The 21,820-nt window shown below is 34.3% G+C and overlaps 2 protein-coding genes across 2 annotated transcripts; both read left to right on the top strand.

Annotated features, from left to right (window-relative positions):
* Nucleotides 1–11,889: 11,889 nt before the first annotated feature.
* LOC131958138 (uncharacterized) lies at nucleotides 11,890–13,253 on the top strand. The gene is made up of 2 exons (XM_059323025.1): nucleotides 11,890–11,994; nucleotides 12,256–13,253. Exons 1-2 carry the CDS (start codon nucleotides 11,943–11,945, stop codon nucleotides 13,203–13,205), a joined length of 1,002 nt encoding a protein of 333 aa, XP_059179008.1. The 5' UTR covers nucleotides 11,890–11,942; the 3' UTR covers nucleotides 13,206–13,253.
* Nucleotides 13,254–16,242: 2,989 nt separating this feature from the next.
* Nucleotides 16,243–18,726, top strand: LOC131958050 (tetranectin-like). Its single transcript, XM_059322945.1, has 2 exons — nucleotides 16,243–16,291; nucleotides 17,550–18,726. Exons 1-2 carry the CDS (start codon nucleotides 16,243–16,245, stop codon nucleotides 18,491–18,493), a joined length of 993 nt encoding a protein of 330 aa, XP_059178928.1. The 3' UTR covers nucleotides 18,494–18,726.
* Nucleotides 18,727–21,820: the final 3,094 nt, after the last annotated feature.

Below are 21,820 nucleotides of genomic sequence, written 5' to 3'. Positions count from 1 at the left end.
ATGCGAACTATAGAGTAAACAGTGTTACATCCGGATATATTTTAATAACCGACTAGATTAACATCGTTACTGTAAACTATGCACGTTTTAAAGCTATCACCCGAGGGGGCGGGGTGACACCAACTGCTTAATTTACAGAAGAAATAAAAGTTTAGTTGAATATTTTCAATAACAAATAAGGAAGTCAATGACTTGGGTGGAGTAACATCATAGTAGATTTGGTGGAGTGGCAACATAAGGACTTGGGTGGAGTGGCAACATACGGACTTGGGTGGAGTGGCAACATTAGGACTTGGGTGGAGTAGCACCATAATAGCTTTGGTGGAGTGGCAACATAAGGACTTGGGTGGAGTAACAACATATGGACTTGGGTGGAGTGGCAACATAATTTAATATTTTTGTATAATTTTTTTTTCTCGTTTTCAATACAGTTGATAAGTAATTTTTATGCAGTTAAAATGCAATGCTGCTTTACAATACTAATAATTATATTTATGCGGGGTAAAATACATATGATATATCATAAAACTCTAATATACAACACTCTAAACACATTATAATTCAAGAAAGTCTTAACAAAAACTATTATCAATCATCTATTTTTTAAACTTCTGTGCCAAATGTGTAACATACTTCTACAAACACAATGGAGATTACATTTTGGGAATATAATAATTGTGTGCAGCATATACGCCAGAACATATTCTCCAATTATCAAAGTCAGCACTCTTTCCACTCTTAATATTTTAAATGATTGTCTTATTAAGGGTTATATTCAATTATTTATTTGTTAAGGAAATATTTGTTGAAATAAAAATATTTTTGAATTGTATGTAAAACATTATTTCACATTTGCTTAAACTAAACCTAATCCATTTAAAACATTACAAATTCTAAATAGCTATAAGTTCTATAAATTGACTATATATATATATATATATATATATATATATATATATATATATATATATATATATATATATATATATATATATATATATATATATATATATATATATATATATATATTATACAACAAAGTATAATTTATAATCGTGTAAATTATGAATCAATAATTGTTCCTTTAAAAAAAAATTAAACGACTTTAAAAATCTGTGTTGCGGGCTATTGACTATGGTTATGAAAAATTTACAATAGGTGTTGATTGAACTGAAGATCGCAATGTTTTCAGGCAATTAAATCCTTTTTATTTTGAGTGCTTGGTAACTCTGATTATCGATCATAGTCACTTGTACATGTCACAGTAAGGCAAACCATTTGGGCCGAAGTCTAATGATCAAGTCTTTTTTTCCCAATTAATTTTATTTTTATAGTGCAACTTAAATTGCGAATATATTTTCACAATAATAAAATATAGAATGTCACAGAAAGCGCTAATATATTGAAAATTATCATCTCGTCAGATTTGTTTTTTTTAAATTGTTAACATTTTGAGGGATACAATTATGTCAGCTTAAAATTGAATTTATTGTGTTTTGCCAACACGATGTTTTAACAGTATTTTAACTATATTTTGTCAGTTGTAAAATCTAAAAAACGCCATGTTTTTTCATTTATTTTTTTCCGCTTTTTTGAGTTTAATTGATTTTTGAATAGAAAAGAAAAGTTATCTTCCCTGGTAAATAAAATTTGCACTATTTTGCACTTGTATTTTATCTTTTCGCTATAAGAGGGAAGTGTCAGCAAGTCAATGGGGAAATTTCGAAAAATTCACCAAAACAAATATTATACATACACACACATATTATAGCATTTATAATTAAGGAGCAATAAAACAGTATACATATTAGGATCTATGTATGCTACACAATTTTTTTTGTTATAAATAATTTGACCCAAAACATTTTTATTTGAAATAGAGTTCTGCAGTTGTCCAACAGTTAAGCTTTTGATGCTTAAATTTAGCAAAGAGATGCATAACTTAATTATACATGGCTGTAGCTAAGATATTTTCATTGTGACTAATTAAAAAATAAGAATAACAAAAAAATATATTTCTATAATTATTATTCGACTAAAAATTAATTATTTTCTATTCCCAGAATCATGACATACGTCACACAACTCTCAACACGAATTAACATTTGGTTCGTTACCACCCGTGGAACTCATTGGGGAGATCACGTGATTACTTACTTCAGATACCCAGGTTCTAATCCCGGGTAGGTAAGGTTCATTTCCTGGGGAGAGCAACCCATATATGAGGGGAAACATATCAAACAACTCCTATCTAGAATATTTTTTTGTTTGATACACACAAAAAACATTGTTATCTTGTTGTTTAAAATAAATGTGTTTTTAAAAAAAGTATAAGTACTGCTATAGATATGAAAAGGAAGATAATTGTTGTTATTTTCACTTTTTTCTTCAATTACGGCTTTAAAACAAATTGTTTCAGACGTAAAGTATTGGTTGAAAACAACGAAAAGAGAACATTAGGTTTAAAACATCTCTTAAAGGATGTGTTTAACGTCACACCGTGTCACAAGATGTATTTATTTGTAATACTTTCTTCTGACAAAGATTCAAATCGTGATTAATTCCAGTACTTGTCTTGAAGTTTTGTGACACCATGATGTAAACATGCGAACTATAGAGTAAACAGTGTTACATCCGGATATATATTAATAACCGACTAGATTAACATCGTTACTGTAAACTATGCATGTTTTAAGCTATCACCCGAGGGGGCGGGGTGACACCAACTGCTTAATTTACAGAAGAAATAAAAGTTTAGTTGAATATTTTCAATAACAAATAAGGAAGTCAATGACTTGGGTGGAGTAACATCATAGTAGATTTGGTGGAGTGGCAACATAAGGACTTGGGTGGAGTAACAACATAAGGACTTGGGTGGAGTAACAACATAATAGCTTTGGTGGAGTGACAACATAAGGACTTGGGTGGAGTAACAAAATAATGACTTGGGTGGAGTGACAACATAAGGACTTGGGTGGAGTAACAAAATAATGACTTGGGTGGAGTGACAACATAAGGACTTGGGTGGAGTGACAGCATAAGGACTTGGGTGGAGTAACAACATAAGGACTTGGGTGGAGTGGCAACATAAGGACTTGGGTGGAGTGACAGCATAAGGATTTGGTCATCGTAAAATATATAGGGGTCAAACCGTCAACATGATTTTAGGTCAATGCTTGAGATCAGTGTTATTAGTACTCGTCTTGTTATATATGGTCAACTTAAAGGAAACTCCGACATGGTTAAAACGTTATAAGAATGGTACAAACATGTACGCACAACGGTACGTTAAATAGTTACCTTTTATCTAGTAACGTCATACATCTAGAGAACAATTGAGACTGTTCTTATAAAAAAACATACACAATACGTATGTATGTACCAAACAAAAATGAACCGATGACGTTGACATCTTATGTGACAATATACACATTGATTTTTTTTCTAAAATGTAGATACGTAGGATAAAAAGCCCGCTTTGTTTGAGTTTTGTTAAATCAAATACAGACCCATGTAGCCACAGACCCATGTAGCCACAGACCCATGTATCCACAGACCCATGTAGCCACAGACCCATGTAGCCACAGACCCATGTAACACAGACCCATGTAGCCACAGACCCATGTAGCCATAGACCCATGTAGCCACAGACCCATATAGCCATAGACCCATGAATCCACAGACCCATGTAGCCACAGATCCATGTAGCCACAGATCCATGTAGCCACAGACCCATGTAGCCACAGACCCATGTAGCCATAGACCCATGTAGCCACAGACCCATGTAGCCACAGACCCATGTAGCCACAGACCCATGTAGCCACAGACCCATGTAGCCACAGACCCATGTAGCCACAGACCCATGTAGCCACAGACCCATTTAGCCACAGACCCATGTATCCACAGACCCATGTAGCCACAGACCCATGTAGCCACAGACCCATTTAGCCACAGACCCATGTATCCACAGACCCATGTAGCCACAGACCCGTTGGCCAGGTATTTAACTCTCACACACGTTTCACTCCAAAATACAATTCACGATATACAGTCTGTATATAAATACACAATGCCAATAATTCGATACCACAAACTAGATGCATACAAGTTGATACCAACAACTCGATACCACCAACTCGCAACGATTATATCGATACCACCAACTAGTCACCACAATTTAAATACAAGTAACACATGACTTCTCAAAAACACTATTGAACATCTTTTAAACAAACTACAAGTGTCTAAATAATTAAGCAATACAATGTCTACCTTGTTTTAAAAATATAATACCAAATATTTACTATTTACATTGTGTACGGTTTTCACCTTCTCCCAGATAATGTTACCAGTAACTAATGAAGTTACCATAGTCACCCCAGACCCCACCCAACTCTCATGACCAATTACTATTGACATTCATCATGGGGTGACGCCCACGGTTCTCTAGTTCGTTACCGCCAGTTGTAAACATTGATGACAGCCGGTGGTTGCTTTCTCTAGAAGACCCGAACAAGAAACACATCTAAAGCCACAGACACATCCAGATAGACATAGAAGACAACATTGGATTATCAGATTAGTGAGACCCGTAGTGTGGATAACCGCCATTTCATGAATCCATAATTAACTGATGTTCAAAACACACGAGCACATTTTCACCCGTGACAATTGTAAAAATGGCTGTGATGTACTTGTTACCTGCTGATGTAGTTATGTCTTCGGTGGCTTCTTGTGGAGGTGTTAGAACTGTTCATTCGAGTTTAATTATTTAAGGTTAATTGCATTGGTGTGTGTAGTGGTTGGTTATTAAGGTTTAATTCGTGGTGTGTTTAGGTAATGTTGCTTGCAATGGTGAGTGCAATGTTAATATACTTGTTTTCTACGTTTAAAGAAGGTCTTCATTGAAAAACGTTAGATGTTTTATTTATACATTTTAGAACACAATTATATTGATCTCATGAAATGCATGCATGTCTGTGTTGTTATACTGCATTATTTACTTTGTTGAAGGAACATAGTGCGTAAAATACATATATTTTTTTGTTCTGCCTCACACACATAATTCAATGCGTTAGTTTACTTTGCCATGTTCGCTTTAGTATGACAGTTTTCATTATCGGGTTGTGATGACTGATATATATTTACAATAGTAATATTTCTTTCTTACTTGTAGCCTACTTTCATTCATTTAGATGGTTTACTTATACATTGATCTAATACAACACGTCTAATTACAATTATTTTATTTTTTAACCTAAAAATGCAAATGTTTGATTAAATGGTGATTCAATGGATTTTTTTTTTTAATCAGCATTGTAGGTTGAGGGGCTTTGGGCGTATAAGTAGAGATGAAATACATTTAGGTTTAAAGAAAAATATTGGAAATATTATAAGCAGCCGGAATGATATGTTGAGTACAATGAGACACATCAAATCAAACATTCTTCCCTCTAAAACATATATATCTATAGCAGTCCTCAGATTTTTAAAAATTCATTTGGCTTTTTTTTTTTGGATCCAAAAAAAAAAGAATTCTAGACAGCAGTTGTTGGATTTGTTTTCCCATAGATGGGTTGCTGTCCCAAGGTAAGGACACTTACCTCCCCGGGATTAGAACCTGGGTATCTGAAGTAAGCAACCACGTGATCTCCTCAATGACTTCCACTGGCAGTAACGAACAAAAATGTAATTGGCGTGGAGAGTTGGGTGATGTATGGCAGAATAAATATAAAAGTAATATTATTTTTCTTATTTTTTAATTAGTCACAAGGAAAAATAATCTCTTAGCTACAGCGATAGATAATTAAGTTATGTATTTCTTTAATAAATTTAAGCAATACAAGCTTAACTGTTAGAAAACTGCAGAACTCTATTTCAAATAAAAATATTTTGGGTCATAAAATTTATTTTAAAAATGTGCATCATACATAGAGCCTAATGTTAATACTATTGTATAGCTCCTTAAATATAAACACTATAATCTAAAATGTATGTGTGTATGTATTTTTTGGCGAATTGTTCGAAAATTGTCCATAGAATTGATGACACTTCCCCCTTAAAGCGAAATGATAAAATACATATGCAAAACAGTGCACATTTTATTTGCAAGGGGAGAAAACTTTTCTTTTCTTTTCAAAAATCAATTAAACTCAAATATCGGCAAGAAAAAAAATAAAAAACATGGACTGTTTACATTTTTTAAACTAACATAAAAAAAGCGTAAAGTAATTTTGATACCATTTTTTTCAAAATAAAAAAAATCAATTATAAGCTGATATTATTGTATCTAGTAAGGTGTTAGAATTTTTTTTTAACAAATCTGAAGTTAAGATTAAATAGCGCTGCTGTACTAATACTTGTGTTCTTTTAAAGTATTTTTGCAATATGTGTTGCACTTCAAAAAATAAAATAAATTTAAAAAACAAGACTTGGCATCACACAACGGTCCAAATATTAGAATAAAATCATGGCCATTAGACTACTGCCCAAATGGTTTTATAAAAACATAAAACATTACACTACGGTGAAAATGATGTTATAAAATGATCGGCCATTAGACTACTGCCCAAGCGGTTTAATAAAAACATAAAACATTACACTACGGTTAAAAAGGTGTTATAAAATCATCGGCCCAATCGAATTAACACAATTATTGGTTATTCAACTACGGCATAGATGGTTTAATAAAATCATGGACCATTCGACTACGCTCCAAATGTTTTTATACTGTCTCGAGCCCAGGTTACTCGTTAACAAGCGCGCAGTCTACCTCTAGACCACGCCATTCCTAGGTTTAATGACGAACAGGCAGAACTTATAGATTGTCTTAAATCTTTGAATTGATTTTTTAAGTACAAAACTTTAAGAAAAGTACAGGAATCCATAACATTTAGAATATTCGTCAGATAAAAGTTTTGCAATTACAACCATCTAGTACCCCAGTGTGACGTAAAACACCTACGTTTTAGAGATATTTTACACCGTGTTGTTTTCATTGTTTTCCACAAATACTTTACGACTAAAACAATTTTCTTTCAAACCTGAATATTAGCTGAAGATGAAAATTCCATCTGGTCCATTGAACGAACATTCACTAGAACAACATTCCATCTGGTCCATTGAACGAACGTTCACTAGAACAACATTCCATCTGGTCCATTGAACGAACGTTCACTAGAACTACATCACATCTGGTCCATTGAACGAACGTTCACTAGAACAACATTCCATCTGGTCCATTGAACGAACGTTCACTAGAACAACATTCCATCTGGTCCATTGAACGAACGTTCACTAGAACTACATCACATCTGGTCCATTGAACGAACGTTCACTAGAACAACATTCCATCTGGTCCATTGAACGAACGTTCACTAGAACTACATTCCATCTGGTCCATTGAACGACTGGTAGCCACGGACCTGTAGGGACAGACCCTGGTAACCAGCCACACAAAAAATAAGATTAGACTCATGTAGAAACAACCTACTGTAACAATAGAACATAATATACATATGCCCACATGAAAGCACTGAATACCTGACACCTTAATCATCAGAAGTTACCGCCAGAACATCACAGAGGGAGAATCATTAAAACAATGGTAATCGCCGTATATTTGTTTTAAATTATTCCATTAAAATGTTTTTAAATAATACCTCCTCTATTGATACATACGTTTAAAAAATATATTTATAATCTGTGAAATTTGTTCCATCTTACAGAGACATTTTGTAATAAAAACGTCTACAACCTCTGAATAAATCAATGTAACGTAATGTAAGCTCTACTAATTCTACCAACACATCTTCAGTGCCTGCCATGGTATTTATGGCATCAGCCTAGTAAATGTTGGTACAAATTTGTCATCGATGTTCTCTAAGCCGACATAGTCTTGCAGCAGCTGGTCAAGACACTTTAAACTTTTTATAGATTTAAAAAAACAATATTTACACTAACTATTTTATACATATTTTACATATTAGAAGGAATAAAAATGGCTTTAAATATTTAATAAAGCATCGATGTTCAAATAAATTAAAACCAATGTGCAGGTTTTATTTAATGAAATGCTTGTACGGATTATTACTTCAGTATAAATAACCAACGCTTTTCTTATTAGTTAAGTAAATAGATTTCGGTATTATAAATTCAAATGCAATATATAGTTTGTTTTTTTCTTTTTAGCGGATATATACAAACTGGTTATTCAAAACAATCGTTTTAACATTAATAACAATCGACTTATAATATACTTTTTGATTATATAAAAAATGAAAAGGTAGACAACCAATTACAAATAGACTTGGTTTGAAATTAAATTAATTCATTGATAAAAACAGTTTGCTTTTATATTAATACCCTAAATTTTATTCTTCTTAAAAAAATCTTAACTTATTAAATGTATTTTTGTATCGAATGCAACTAAATGTTACTTAAAATTTGAAATTAACATACTTATAAACGCTGGAGTAATATGAACATTTAAATTTGAAATATATTAAATTTTAGTTTGATCTATGCTCTGAGAACTGAATTTAAGTCTCTGCTAAAATAATTGCATTTTACAAATTATTTTACTTTTAATAAATAAACTAAAGTAATGCCTACTCAATAATGAATACATTTCATGAAACCATCATATACTATTGTGACCTACTTTGGTCTTGGTAATAGTGTGAACTCGTGTGTACTCAATAGGCAGTGAGCTCCCTATTTTATTAAATGTTGTAATTTAGACCCATTTGAAAGTGTTCACTTTCGTACACTATCCCATAATCCATCAATAATAGAAATATATTTAAAAAAAAGAATTAGGGGAATCACACATAGGAGAGAGTCAAAAGCAGTAGTAAACTGGTCAGTAGTTACATTGAAGTACATTTGTATTCAGTATCTTATTTTCCTTGTGAAGGCTAAGTTAGTTATACATTTATCCGATCTAGTGTTATAATAAATAATTACGGGTTAGTATAGCAATGTTATTTTTTGTTATTTAAAGAAACGATGTTTTATTTCACACGCAACAGCTTTATGTTGCTTAAACCATGTTATGGTGTAATGACTTCAATACATCAATTAAAAGCTATTTGATAAAATAAATCAGTTTACACAAGTGTTTTCAATGTAATCGTTTTAACTAAGGATTACGAATAATGCTCAAATATTGATATTTAACATTTCCAAATTGAAGAAATACAGCGTATTTAGCAAAATAGCCTTTTAACCAAGCTAATAGGGGGAAAAAATGAATAACCATACAAACAATTTTAACTAGAAAAATTCAAAGAAACTTCAAAACCATGATACAACAGGCATTAATAAAACATCTTAGAGGCTTTCAAAAAAGACACATTTTCCTAAAGTCATAAATGAGCCTGTAAGGTTGGTTGGTAAAATATCACGTAGCTCACTCGCACACATAACGTGCGCGACAACTCATCTCAAGAGGTTTTACACAATTGACACTAAATGACATTTTTAAAAATAGAATAAAAATAAAATAAATTCATATAGTGCATTAGGCTCAATAGACTATTTAGTATTACTAATTACATGTTGAATGTAATTAAAATCATATTTGTGAAAAATGCTTTACTTGAGTTGTGAATAGGGATTTTGTGCTACGATTTTAATACCTGATTGTTAACACTTGCGTTACTCTTTGTCTTCCCAGCATCCACAACCTTAAAAAAAATAAACAAAAACAAACTTTGCAGCGGCAAAATATAAAAGTTGAAATAGGTTAGTCGTACCGTTGTTGCCATATGTGAAGTGTTCATACATCAACGGATTCCGCTTAGCAACACTTATCTGTAGCCCTGAGTCTTGTAGCGACAAATACATGTAGCCATCGTTTATGTAAGCACATACACATTTATCCATTAACCAATATATCCATCGTTTATGTAAGTACAAATACATCTATCCATTAGCCCATGTAGCCATCGTTTATGTAAGCACATACACATTTATCCATTAACCCATATATCCATCATTTATGTAAGCACATACACATTTATCCATTAACCCATATAGCCATCGTTTATGTAATCGCAGACACATGTATCCATTAATCCATATATCCATCGATTATGTAATCACAGACTCATTTATCCATTAACCCATATAGCCATTGGGTAAGGGTTAGGGTTAGGGTTAGGGTTATGTATATAGCCTCATGAAACTGACTCGTGTTCGTTATCGAGAAACTAACCCCTTAGTTATAGAAACGGATTTAAAATCTTTTTTGTCTCTGAACATCATTTAATAACCATCAAAATGTAGGGCCTTCCCCCGTTCATATCCTCACACCTTCTTAAAATATAAACTAGTCGGATTGTTTGAGAAACATACGAGCTAGATACATAGAGTGTGTTAAAAGTGTAACATCTTACACAGTTTTATTGAAGGTGCTAAATATGTCTTGGGTTATTTATCTTAAGCTGGTTTTAAACAGCTTCATTGACAAAAACAAAACAAAAACATACCATACCCCCTCTTATATATATATATATATATATATATATATATATATATATATATATATATTAGCATTATACTAGTAACTAGTTAAATTATATGGTTATGTAATGTTTATGGTGACCATCGATGTATGGTGAAAGACACCAGTTAGTTTATTGTAGGCCTACATTTAGCCACTAGAACAATGTATTTTGTGGAATAAGATATAAAAAAGTATACAAAGATTACAAGATATTAACGAAAATAGCAATATATAATATTAATTTCTCATGTTGACAGAATCATTATATGAAAATACAGATGTTTGACTAGATAATCTATTTCAAATTGTAAATTAAGAATTATTTTGACTCAAAATATATCTAGTTGTATACATGTTTTTATTGTGTTTATATCTTTAAAATCAATAACTATACTGCCATTTATCAAACTAATTTGTAATTAAATTTTAAAAACAGAAGAGTAAGTTAAGTTTTCTCCCCTGACAAATGCAAATTACAATAACCAATAGAAACATGCTTTTAGTTATTAAAAAGCTGTTTTAAATAGGTAGCATTGAACTTTCGTATAGAAACTTAATGGTTTTGTAATCAAACCAAATCATGAAAGTATTTCACACACACACGCAAACACTCACACACGCATATATATATATATATATATATATATATATATATATATATATATATATATATATATATATATATATAAACTGTAACGTTGTATAATGGTTAGATAATGTGGAAAGGGCAACGTGTGACGTTAGCCATACAGTAGAATTTGTTTCTTTATTCCCTGTGCTTGTTTTGGCCAGAAAAGTGGATAATAATCTGCCTTTGGAAAGAAAGGTTCTAGTGTAAATGTTCATTATTAAAACACGTATACTCGATATACAGGAATGATTTCAATATTTAAATCCCTCCTCACCAATACACAGATTGCGGTGACTTAAGCCACAGTATCAATTGTGATTATAGGCAATGGAAAAAAAACACATGAATACATAATTATTGTTTGTAATTCATTAATAACCCTACTAACAGGTGTGCAAGCATAATGCTGGAACATATGTTTAAGATAAATACAGGGACTTATGTTGTACAGTCAAGAACAGAACATCGTTAAAAAAATAATGGTCTAACTTTCAACCTCTTATAACGGTCATTGTTAAATCGTTAAAAATATTACATAAAATTGTTTACACAAATGATTGTTTAATAGTCCACACAAGGTTTTATCAGATAAAGTCAGCTACGTAGAAACAATTGTAACTGACTTAGAGTGTTCTTATCAAAATAAAAACATACCACTTATAGTTTATCTTGTGTACTAAACAACAATGAACCAATGACAATGCCATCTTATGCAACACTTTAAATATTGCTATTGTTTAACAAGTAAGATGCATATGATATAAAGCCGGTTCTGTTTGTGTTGGGTTAAGAAGCCTGAGAATGATTAGTTTTGTGGTATTCGCTGTTGTCTTTTTCGGAGCTTTTGTTTCAAGTAAGTGCATCATTTTAGACGTAGTTTGATTTTCCGAAATGATTTCTTCTAGGGTTGTTTTATAATTGTAAGCTGATATTAGTCATGTTATAAGTTACACAGTCAGGATTGTAATAAAATAAGCTGTTGAAACATACAATTTACGTGGCACTAATTTAGAAATATCAAAGAGTATGTGCACCTATACGAATCAAACCAGATGGTTTCCCTGTAGAAAAAAAATATGTTTCACTTGTAATGACCACTATTCTGTTCTTTCAGCTACCGGCATACATATCGAAGCTACCCCCTCCAGTATAGTTCTAGGAGTAACACGTCATCTCGATGTGAAATGTGTGACAACACGAGAAAGAAACTCTACCATGGAGACCCTCATCTCTTTAATCATCTCCAGATCAACAAACCCACCAAACACGACTTTCAAAGAACTGGCGTCATTGACTATGTCTACTCCAGTAGTTCAGATAACGGATGTATCGGAAATTAATCTAACAGCGACAGGAAATATTGACAACAATGGCGAATCATATATCAGTCTAGTTTGGGAATACCCGGACGCAACAAAATCTGGTGTGTACAAATGTGAAGCACGCGGCATAGACCACCTAGGACATAATGTGTACGCACAATCCACAACTTTGGTGTCCTCCACACATCCTGATGTTGACACTTTATCCGGACAAATCAAGACACTGACATCTTTAATTGAACAGCTGACAGAAGATGGAAAACAACAAAAGAAACGGTTGGACTCATGGAGCCGAAGATTAGAGGTTGCTCGACAAAATATGTTTACAATTTCTCCAATATTCAATGGTAGGCGGTATTTGTTGTCTAGAAAACACAGCTCATTAACGCTTGATGATGCAGCTGCTGAATGTAATTTGTTTGGTGGGTACGTGGCTGAAATAGATTCTGATGCGGAACACAAGTTTATCATAGAACATCTGCTGGCTACCGAGCATTACTTGTGTGTAGCGATAGGAGCGAAATTCGATGTCAATGAAAACATTTGGATCAACACACACAGCAACACAACAGTTACTTATTTTAACTGGCTTCCTGGGAAACCTGATCGTGTACCGTTTGCAGACTGTTTGTGTTTGCTTCCTCCTGCTTGGTTTATGCATGAAATGCAATGTTCTTTTTCTGGCACCGACTATTCGATTGGCTACATCTGCGAAGTGCCAGAAGAGGATTATGCGATTTAAATCCAATTTAAAATCAGGAAGGATAATTAACATAAACATAAAACTGATTTGGTAAATGAGACTTTTCGGTGATTTAAGTCACTTTAGTTTTTTTTTTTTTTTTTTTTTTTTACTGAATACACTATTTAAATATAACCAATAGTCTATTAATAGCTTAAGTAAAATAAAATTAAATAAAGATAATGTGTGTTGTTGTGATTTATACAGGTTAACTTGGGAACTACTTCCGTGACTAGTTAATCATAGCGAGCATGCACAACATAAATTATTTCTTGTTACAATATGTTAGTATATAAAAAATATGCCTTAAATGTATCTGGATCATTTAAAAAACTCAATCTTTATAGCAGCACTATAGAATTAGGGCAGCTTTAAAGGAATGTGAGAGACTCCCCAAAACAATCCACACCGATTATTACTCACATAATTACTTGAGGGGTGCGTTCATTGTAATTATGTATACCTCCGGTAGAAGTCATTGAGGGGAGCGGATGATTGCTTACTCTAGAAAATTTCAAGTTCGAATCCTGGGCAGGTGACTGTCGTTGACAGGGGTAACAAAAAAAAAAACTTTGATCGCTGTTATTGTTAACAGGGGTCAGCAACCCATCCCTAGAAAAATTTAAAATTCAAACCTCTTTACTAAATATAGAATACGAGCCGACCCGCGGCATATCATACGCCGCTATTTAGTTGTTTTATTTTCCACTTTTCAGCTGTCACTGAAAATATTTGCTTTAAAACAGTATCAGTAGCCCGTTAAGGGCGATAACCCCCCCCCCCACCCACCCACCCTCCTTTCGCCCAACCCCTACCCCCCTGAAAGAAGCCTCCTCTTAGTTACCTCCCCTAAGTTTAAAAATCATTTCAAACTAAATTATCTGTCCCAAATAGCCGTCACTAAACCCATCTCTACGATTGTAAACATTTAGCGTGAACCACAGCTCACCAGACCATGTGATATGCCTAGAGAGGAAGAGAATGGACTGCAAGGCGCGCTTACAGCTTGGTGTTTTCTAACGTCGTCAAGAAGAGAATTATATATATATAGATTGAATGTAATTCTTAACAATTGATTAAAGTGTATGAGGAAAACTGTACTTTAAACTTTCAAAATAACGTGAAAGGGTAGCATTCTGTTCAGTCTCATATCAGACCACCAACAACGGGTGCTATGTTGCAGTACCACAATTAGCTTTTCCATCCTTCCATTATTTCTGTTTTATGGTTTTTCATTTTTTCTATGTTGTTCCAAAACCATTTTATTTCATGTCATCCTCGCCTCTACTTAATCGATCATTTAGTTTACACTTTAAAAAATGGTGTGTAAGAGCTGACCCGCGCCGCAAGCATACGCCGCTATTTAGTTGTTTCATTTTCTACTTGTTAGTAATTCATAATTGGTAATTCAATAATTCAATGCTGCGATTGAAAATATTTTCTTTTAAATCAGTAGCTCGTGAAGGACGATAATCCTTACTCTCCCTTCCCCGCCCCCACCCCTCCCCGCGCCCCCGTGAACTACATGAAAGCAGCCGTCCGTGACGACAGTTTACACAGAGTTTCTTCCAGGCATCTCTTCGAAAAAATTCTACCGCCCCCCCCCCCCCCTCCCGAACGAAATGAAATTTATAATTTATATAATTTATATAGAAAATACATACTTTAAACAGTTTCCGCCCCCTCCTCGAAGAAAGTTTACCGCCCCCCCCCCCCCGAAGAAAGTTTACCGCCCCCCCCCCCCCCGAAAATTTCAAGTGCCCCCCCCCCCCCTCCTAGAAAAAAGTCTGGAAGAAACACTGAATTTACAGACGACAATGAATAGATCAAGCAAAGCGTGTTATTACCTCCCCTTAGTTTCAAATCTTTCAAATAGTTTAAAAACTAAATTATCTGCCCCTAATACATTTGGCGCGAAGCACAGCTCACCGCACTGGTGGGGGTGGGGTGGTAGCTATATGCCTAGAGAGCGGGGGAGTAACGGCTTGCGTTTACATGACGTCTCGCATTTGAAGAGAATTATATATAGTATTTTATCAAAGGGAAGCAACTTTTAAAATTGTTTTTTTAAAGTCGTTTTAAACTTAATGCATTCAGTAGTTATAAAATATACGAATAAGTCAATTAAACCCAAAACAAAAAAAATACATAAATTCAGTTAAAAAATATTGTAAACAAATTGAGTAAGATACAAAATTGTATTACTATTTTATATTAATATTAAAACATACATTGATTTTAAATTAAAACTCTGAAGACATCATAAATTTATTTTAAAAAGTTTTTGGTTTGCTAGTTATTCTTATAGCTTATACTTTTTATTTCCTTAACAAAACTAAGAAAGTCACAACCAAAAGAAAAGAAAATAATTTCAAGAAGCACCACATCTAAGAACTAAAAACATGGACTGGGAGCAATCAAACTATAAATAGTTTTTCTTTATAAGAAAACTACACGTTTAAAAATAATTAAACAATAAAATATGGAACAAATCTATAATAAATGTAATAATATTTCATGTATGCTCATGCATTACTATGCAAACATGCTCATACCGTTTTACTCATAGATTGAATGGTCTAAACGAAGTTAATGGAAGAATAAAGGTAACACAAAAAAAATGACAAAAAATAAGACAAGGACTGAGAACACTCACTAAATTTAAACAAAGGAAAAGAGTATTAATCATAACTAAGAGAATATTATTTTCAAGCGTTACAGCTCTAGATCTACCCTGATGTTTGAAGAGTGATTGGGTTTCTTATGTAGTTCAAAAGTAACAATGTGAATGTTAGGAAAAGATACACACACCCTCCCCTACCCTGTTTGATCAGAGCCACTCTACGGACACCCACAAGGGCAATGTTTCTCCCATACTTTTTTCTCCGGGGGGGGGCACTTGCGGGGGGGGGGGAGGCGGGGTGGACACTGGTAAAAGTATGTTTTCTATATAAATTCAATTTCGTTTTGGGGGGGGGAGGGGACGGTAGACTTTCTTCAGGAGGGCTGAGCCTCCCCCCCCCCCCCCCCCGAAGAGATGCCTGGAAGAAACTCTGAACAAGGGTCAAGTTTGGCTCCTGTAAAAGGTAGGATCCGTATTAGATTGACCTTTTGCCACTGTTGTTTTTGTTTTCTGGCCACGCGTGGCAAAAATTGTAACTTTTGGCTTCACATCTGAGGGCAACAGTTAACTAAGAAGTAATAAAACAAATATAACATACCTTTATTGCAGCAAGCTTTTAAATGCTCTGAAAATAAGAAAATAAAACTAGTTTGCTTTTTATTTTAACAGGTGGTATTAAAAACTACACAATGAATGTTTACATGGGACGATTCGTTATATTTTTCTCAATCCTTGACACTTTTATTGGCACCTTGTAAGTTCAGGTAGTTCTTGCTTTTCCTTAAAGTTGTATTTTAATTATTGTTTACTTCGTTATCAGCACGCGAATAGATTATGTAGCATTTCAAAAGTATTAATTATTAATGCAAAATATATGTACAGGTTTGTAAATTAATATCATTTTAGTTTAACAGATAATCATAATTTAAGACATATTTTAATGTAAAAACACAACAAATGAAACAGTTGTTTTTATGGATATGTTGATTTTAATACGGACAGATGAACTTTGCCATCTATGTTTAGGTTCGCCTGCCTTTTCATCAGATTAGATTTATCAGTCATAGTTTTATAAGATCTATCATGACAACTGTATCGATTATTGAAAGTTTCATCATCAATTAGGTAAAAATATGGCTGATATTCTACCGACCTGCTTGCTCCTTAAAATAGAAAGTTAAATAATATTTGGGTCATCTTATGTCAGAAAGTAAGGTACTGTCAGTGCTGTTAGGTCAATGGTATAAAATGACTGCATAGTGTGCATAGTTGGTGTCACATCACAATCGTTGAGAATGTTGAGCTTTGTGTCAAGTGCCTTTCTATTCTTATGCGTTTTTTACACAGGTTGGTGGTTGTTTTTTTGTTTTTTTTGTTTTTTTTGTTTTTTTATTGTTTTTTTGTTTTTTTGGAGAATATGCATTAGAGGTTTCAAATATACTTTTGACAACATTATTTTTTAAAATCAAATTAAAATTCTAAAACGTCAATTCTACGCAGAGGCGTAGCGACCCTTCCCGGCACCCGGGGACAAAATTTCGATTTGCACCCCCCCCCCTCGAACTTTCGATTTACACCCCCCCTTTAACCTGTCCATTTGTTTTTCCAACCCATTTTGGCGCCACCCCTAAGGTCGGCGCCCGGAGATATAATATGTCCCTTCCCCCCGCCCCTTGCTACGCCTCTGATTCTACGCTATTTAAAAATCTTTTGTTTTTCAGTCCATGGCCTGGAGATACAAGTCACGCCTCGAGTGTTGGAGATTGGGGTCACCAGGTACCTGACGGTCAAATGTCTGGCACCAAAAGAGATCCCGTCGACCATCGATAGTCTGATTTCATTGGCCATCTTTAGATCCGATGGTTCGCAGGGTTCCGCTTTCAAAGAACTTTCCTCCATCAACGCTTTTCATGCAGACAGCCAGGTCATCCAAAACGTCAAAGACAACGAAACATCAGAAGGAAAAATTGACAACAACGGCCTGTCATACTTAACTCTAGTTTGGGAATTCCCGGACGCCAGTAAAGCCGGGGTGTACGTGTGTCAAGCTAACGGTGTGGATTTTTCCGGTCACCCCGTTTCTAAAAATAGTCCAGCGATTTCTGTTCAGTCGACTCATCCCGGAGTAGAATCGCTGGTTAATCAAATGAAAAATTTTACAACTCAGATGGAGCAAGTACTCAGTGCGGTCAGCGGTCTTGAAAACTTCAGAGAAGTCTGGATCAATCGCGTACAGCGTATGAAATCTGTCATGTTTAGTTCAAACGTTTCTTACAACGGACATGGTTATTATCTGTCTTTCTTACATAGGTCTATGATCGTACACGATTTTTCAGCCGTCTGCGAAATGTTTGGTGGTTATTTGGTAGAGATCGATTCCACGGATGAATTTACTTTCCTCGGTAATTTTGTAAATAACCATTCAGATATTAATTGGGTCCCTACCGGAATAACCGATGAACTAAACGAAAACGTGTGGATTAACATGAATGCTGGCACCGTTGCTACGAATTACATCCAATTCGCCGCACGGGAGCCAAACGGTGGCCGCGGTGAAAATTGTCTGGCACTGTCTCGAGAAAATGGGTGGAAGATAGTTGATATCGCCTGCTCCTATGCATGGCCCAGTTTTCAAATGGGATTTGTATGTGAAATTCCAGAGTAAAAATTTCCAGTTTCATATTTTAATTTATAATCACAATGTTCCTTGTAATCAATGGGTTTTTTTTTTATCCTGTAAAATGTTCAACAATTAAACGGTTTCTTGAAAACCAGTTGTATTATCAAAACGTGTTTAAAATTATACAGCCAATTCGTACTATGATAACAATTAGCCTTTATATACATGTAGTTTTATTACCTACTTACAGTGGTACTTTTAAAATACTAATGCGAATAATATGGAAAAAACAATATATAGTGTTTGAAAATATTAATTGTCTGATAATTAATATTAACTTTCAAAAATTTACTAGTTCATATTATGAGTGTTTTTTATCCCTCGTTACTGTTGTGAATTTATATTACTAAAATAAAAGACTAAATTTTAAAAAAAAAAGCAAAATGTTTCTTTCTTCTTTCTTGTATGTTTATTGGTAATATGTGCGTAAAATTAAGTTATATAATCGAAATTGGTCTGAGAAATTGACCCTCTCTGGTTTATTTGATTATGTTGTCTGTGCTTTTTATCATTGATTATCGTAGTATCAACACGTAAATAACGTATAATCTCTTGTTTATCGTGTACATAATGATATCACAATCAACCTTCACATGACTATCAGATGGCGCGAACGTAGCCTACACACGTAAAGAACAATCTGACACAAATCACGTAGGCCTATTCATGTATTGAGATAAAACTTTGCTATCATCACTCTCTGAAGCAATGTAAACACTTTACACAGTGACGTAGCCAGGACCGTCTTATGGGGGATGGGTTCAATTTTTTCCAGTATATATATATATATATATATATATATATATATATATATATATATATATATATATATATTTATATTTATATATATATATATATATATATATATATATATATATATATATATATATATATATATATATATATATATGTGTGTGTGTGTGTGTGTGTGTATGTGTGTATGATGGAGTTTGTGTGTGTGTGTGTTGGATTACGTATAGTCGGCTAATAATACAGTTGGATGTAGAATTGCTCTCTCCACAGTTATCAGTTTACGTCATGCTGTCACCCCCACCTTCTTGTAATAATTATCGATTTGTACTTACAACATTTTTTAACTTTAATTAATCATTAATGGAACTGTCAAAAAGTATTTGTCTTCTGAACAATTTGCTGTTGTTTTTTTTTGCCATGGTGTCACCCCCCCCCCCCCGCGCAATTGGTGTCACCTGGTGCGATCCGCACCTCCGCCCCGCCCTTGTTACGCCTCTGGTAGAGACATTACTTCCTGGTTGTACACGTGACCCACATACATCTGAAATAAACCACAAACGATTAGACTGTTATTGGTCGGATACCTAAATAGATAAGTTAATAAATGTGTCAGTAAACAAGGATGTTATTGGTCAGATAATTAATTAGATAAGATAATAAATGCATAAGTAAAGAAGAGTTCTCAGATTATTGACGAGGATGATTCTTGTGATTGGTAGAATGATAAAATTAAAAAGTAAAGTTCCCCTTTCTAACCTGACAGTTTCTGGGGCAAGTTTATGTGACCTCAGCATGTGAAGGTATAGTGTGGTCAGCACTATGCCCACCCGCCTTTACTTTCCCTAACTTGAGTTAGGTAGGCCTACTCATCAGACCTTGGTGGCCTCAGGAACGATCTACTGGCTGGAACCCGAATTTGGGGGGTGGGAGGGGAAGTTACATCAACTCAACTGTTGCAAGATACATGCCTGTGGAAAACGGTTTGGTTGGGAATCGTAATAACCTATATGTAATCCATGTGTGTGGGGGCGGGGGGGGGGGGGTGTAAAAAATTAAATACATCCAGCAGAAAACAAATTTTTGAATACATATACACATACGTATACACATACATACAAATATATATAGAATATATATAAGTATATATATATATATATATATATATATATATATATATCGTTATCGTTTATGGGTGGAGGGGTAACACCATTAGGTGCCGCACCTGGTGACACCCGACCTCGATACGCCACTGGCTTTGTTCACTAGGGTTTTTTTTTTTACTCTGCTACCGTCATATCGGGATTGTAAATATTGTTGAAACTGTTCCAAACTTTTATTATCAGTAAGCAAAATAATTGCTGATGTTCTGTCAACATGCGTGCTTTTTAAATAGAAAGCGTATTACTATTTTAATTAATCATCTTATGTCAGCATGTTAGATTTCGTCAGTACTGATAAAGAGAAAAATAGTATATAACGACTGCCTAGTTGATGTTCTGTCAAATTGTCGACAATGTTGAACTTTGTGTCAAGAGCTGCTTTCTTCTTAGCTGTAATTTCCACAGGTTGGTGTTTTATATTCTAACTAGCGTACCCGACCCCAGCGCGTTGCCGCGGGGATAGAAGAAAGTCTGACAAAATATATTAGTATTTCACCAACGCGTTATCAATTATAATTATATGTTCTTAGACACGTGACCTTCTTTTCTAAAACTGAGTTATTTAAATGTAAACATTGCCTGTTCTTGGATCATAAATGTCAGGACACGGGTTTACCTACACTTCCGCATGAAAACCTGGAGTGTACATAAATCACTCACCGAAATAATATGGTAGAACACACTTCGGTGACCGCCCCTGTGTCAGAGACATAGAGGCCTGCTCTCAGGGCCCCCACCCTCCACCCTATTACACTACCGCATAGGCGCGGCGTACGACCCCTGGCTCATTAAAACTAACAGGCGCCATCGGCTAAATAGCATCCTGTTAATAATGATGCAGATTTCGTCATTCGCTAAAGTGACACAAATGAACAGGATTTTTTTTCTTTAACACGTAAAAAAATTATTTGACGTGTTTAAAATATCAGTGTGACTGATGCAATATGCTAGCGTTACTAATGGTCTATTATTAGATGCTCGATCTCAATTTCTGACTGGATTGTCTAATAACAGATGCTTATTGCATCATTCGCAAAGTGACGAAACTCTACACTAGGCTACTCAAAAAGTTATATTTTCATCTTTCGCAAGGTGACGAAACTGTACAGAACGATTTCCTCGCGTTACAAATTTATTTTTAGAAGCCTGTTGTAGTTTTACCGCTGAATATAGTAGTACCCCTTACTCGCTATGCAGGACGCTCGATTAACGGATGCCAAGTGCCAACTTCGTCGCTCTAAAACTCTGGGCGCCAAACCGTGTATTGACGAAAGTTGTACCCTATATGGCGCCGCCCGTAAGAAACTTTAGTTTTCTTTTTCGCAGAAATATTCTCGGGAGTATTCTCATTAATCTCATCTACTCCCTAAAGTTTCTTTGCACTCGGATGAACCGCATC

The sequence above is a fragment of the Physella acuta genome, unplaced genomic scaffold (genome assembly GCF_028476545.2).
Source record: "Physella acuta isolate Inbredline_101_S28 unplaced genomic scaffold, ASM2847654v3 ptg000083l, whole genome shotgun sequence".
Taxonomy (NCBI): domain Eukaryota; kingdom Metazoa; phylum Mollusca; class Gastropoda; family Physidae; genus Physella; species Physella acuta.
This window is presented reverse-complemented; position numbering and strand designations above follow the sequence as displayed.

Bases quoted from the DNA above. Each gene is read 5' to 3' on its own strand.
- LOC131958050 (XM_059322945.1), top strand. From the start codon at position 16,243: ATGCCTGGAAGAAACTCTGAACAAGGGTCAAGTTTGGCTCCTGTAAAA. The intron at 16,292-17,549 runs GTAGGATCCGTA...TTTGTTTTTCAG, and splicing joins AAGTTTGGCTCCTGTAAAAG to TCCATGGCCTGGAGATACAA.
- LOC131958138 (XM_059323025.1), top strand. From the start codon at position 11,943: ATGATTAGTTTTGTGGTATTCGCTGTTGTCTTTTTCGGAGCTTTTGTT. The intron at 11,995-12,255 runs GTAAGTGCATCA...CTGTTCTTTCAG, and splicing joins TTTCGGAGCTTTTGTTTCAA to CTACCGGCATACATATCGAA.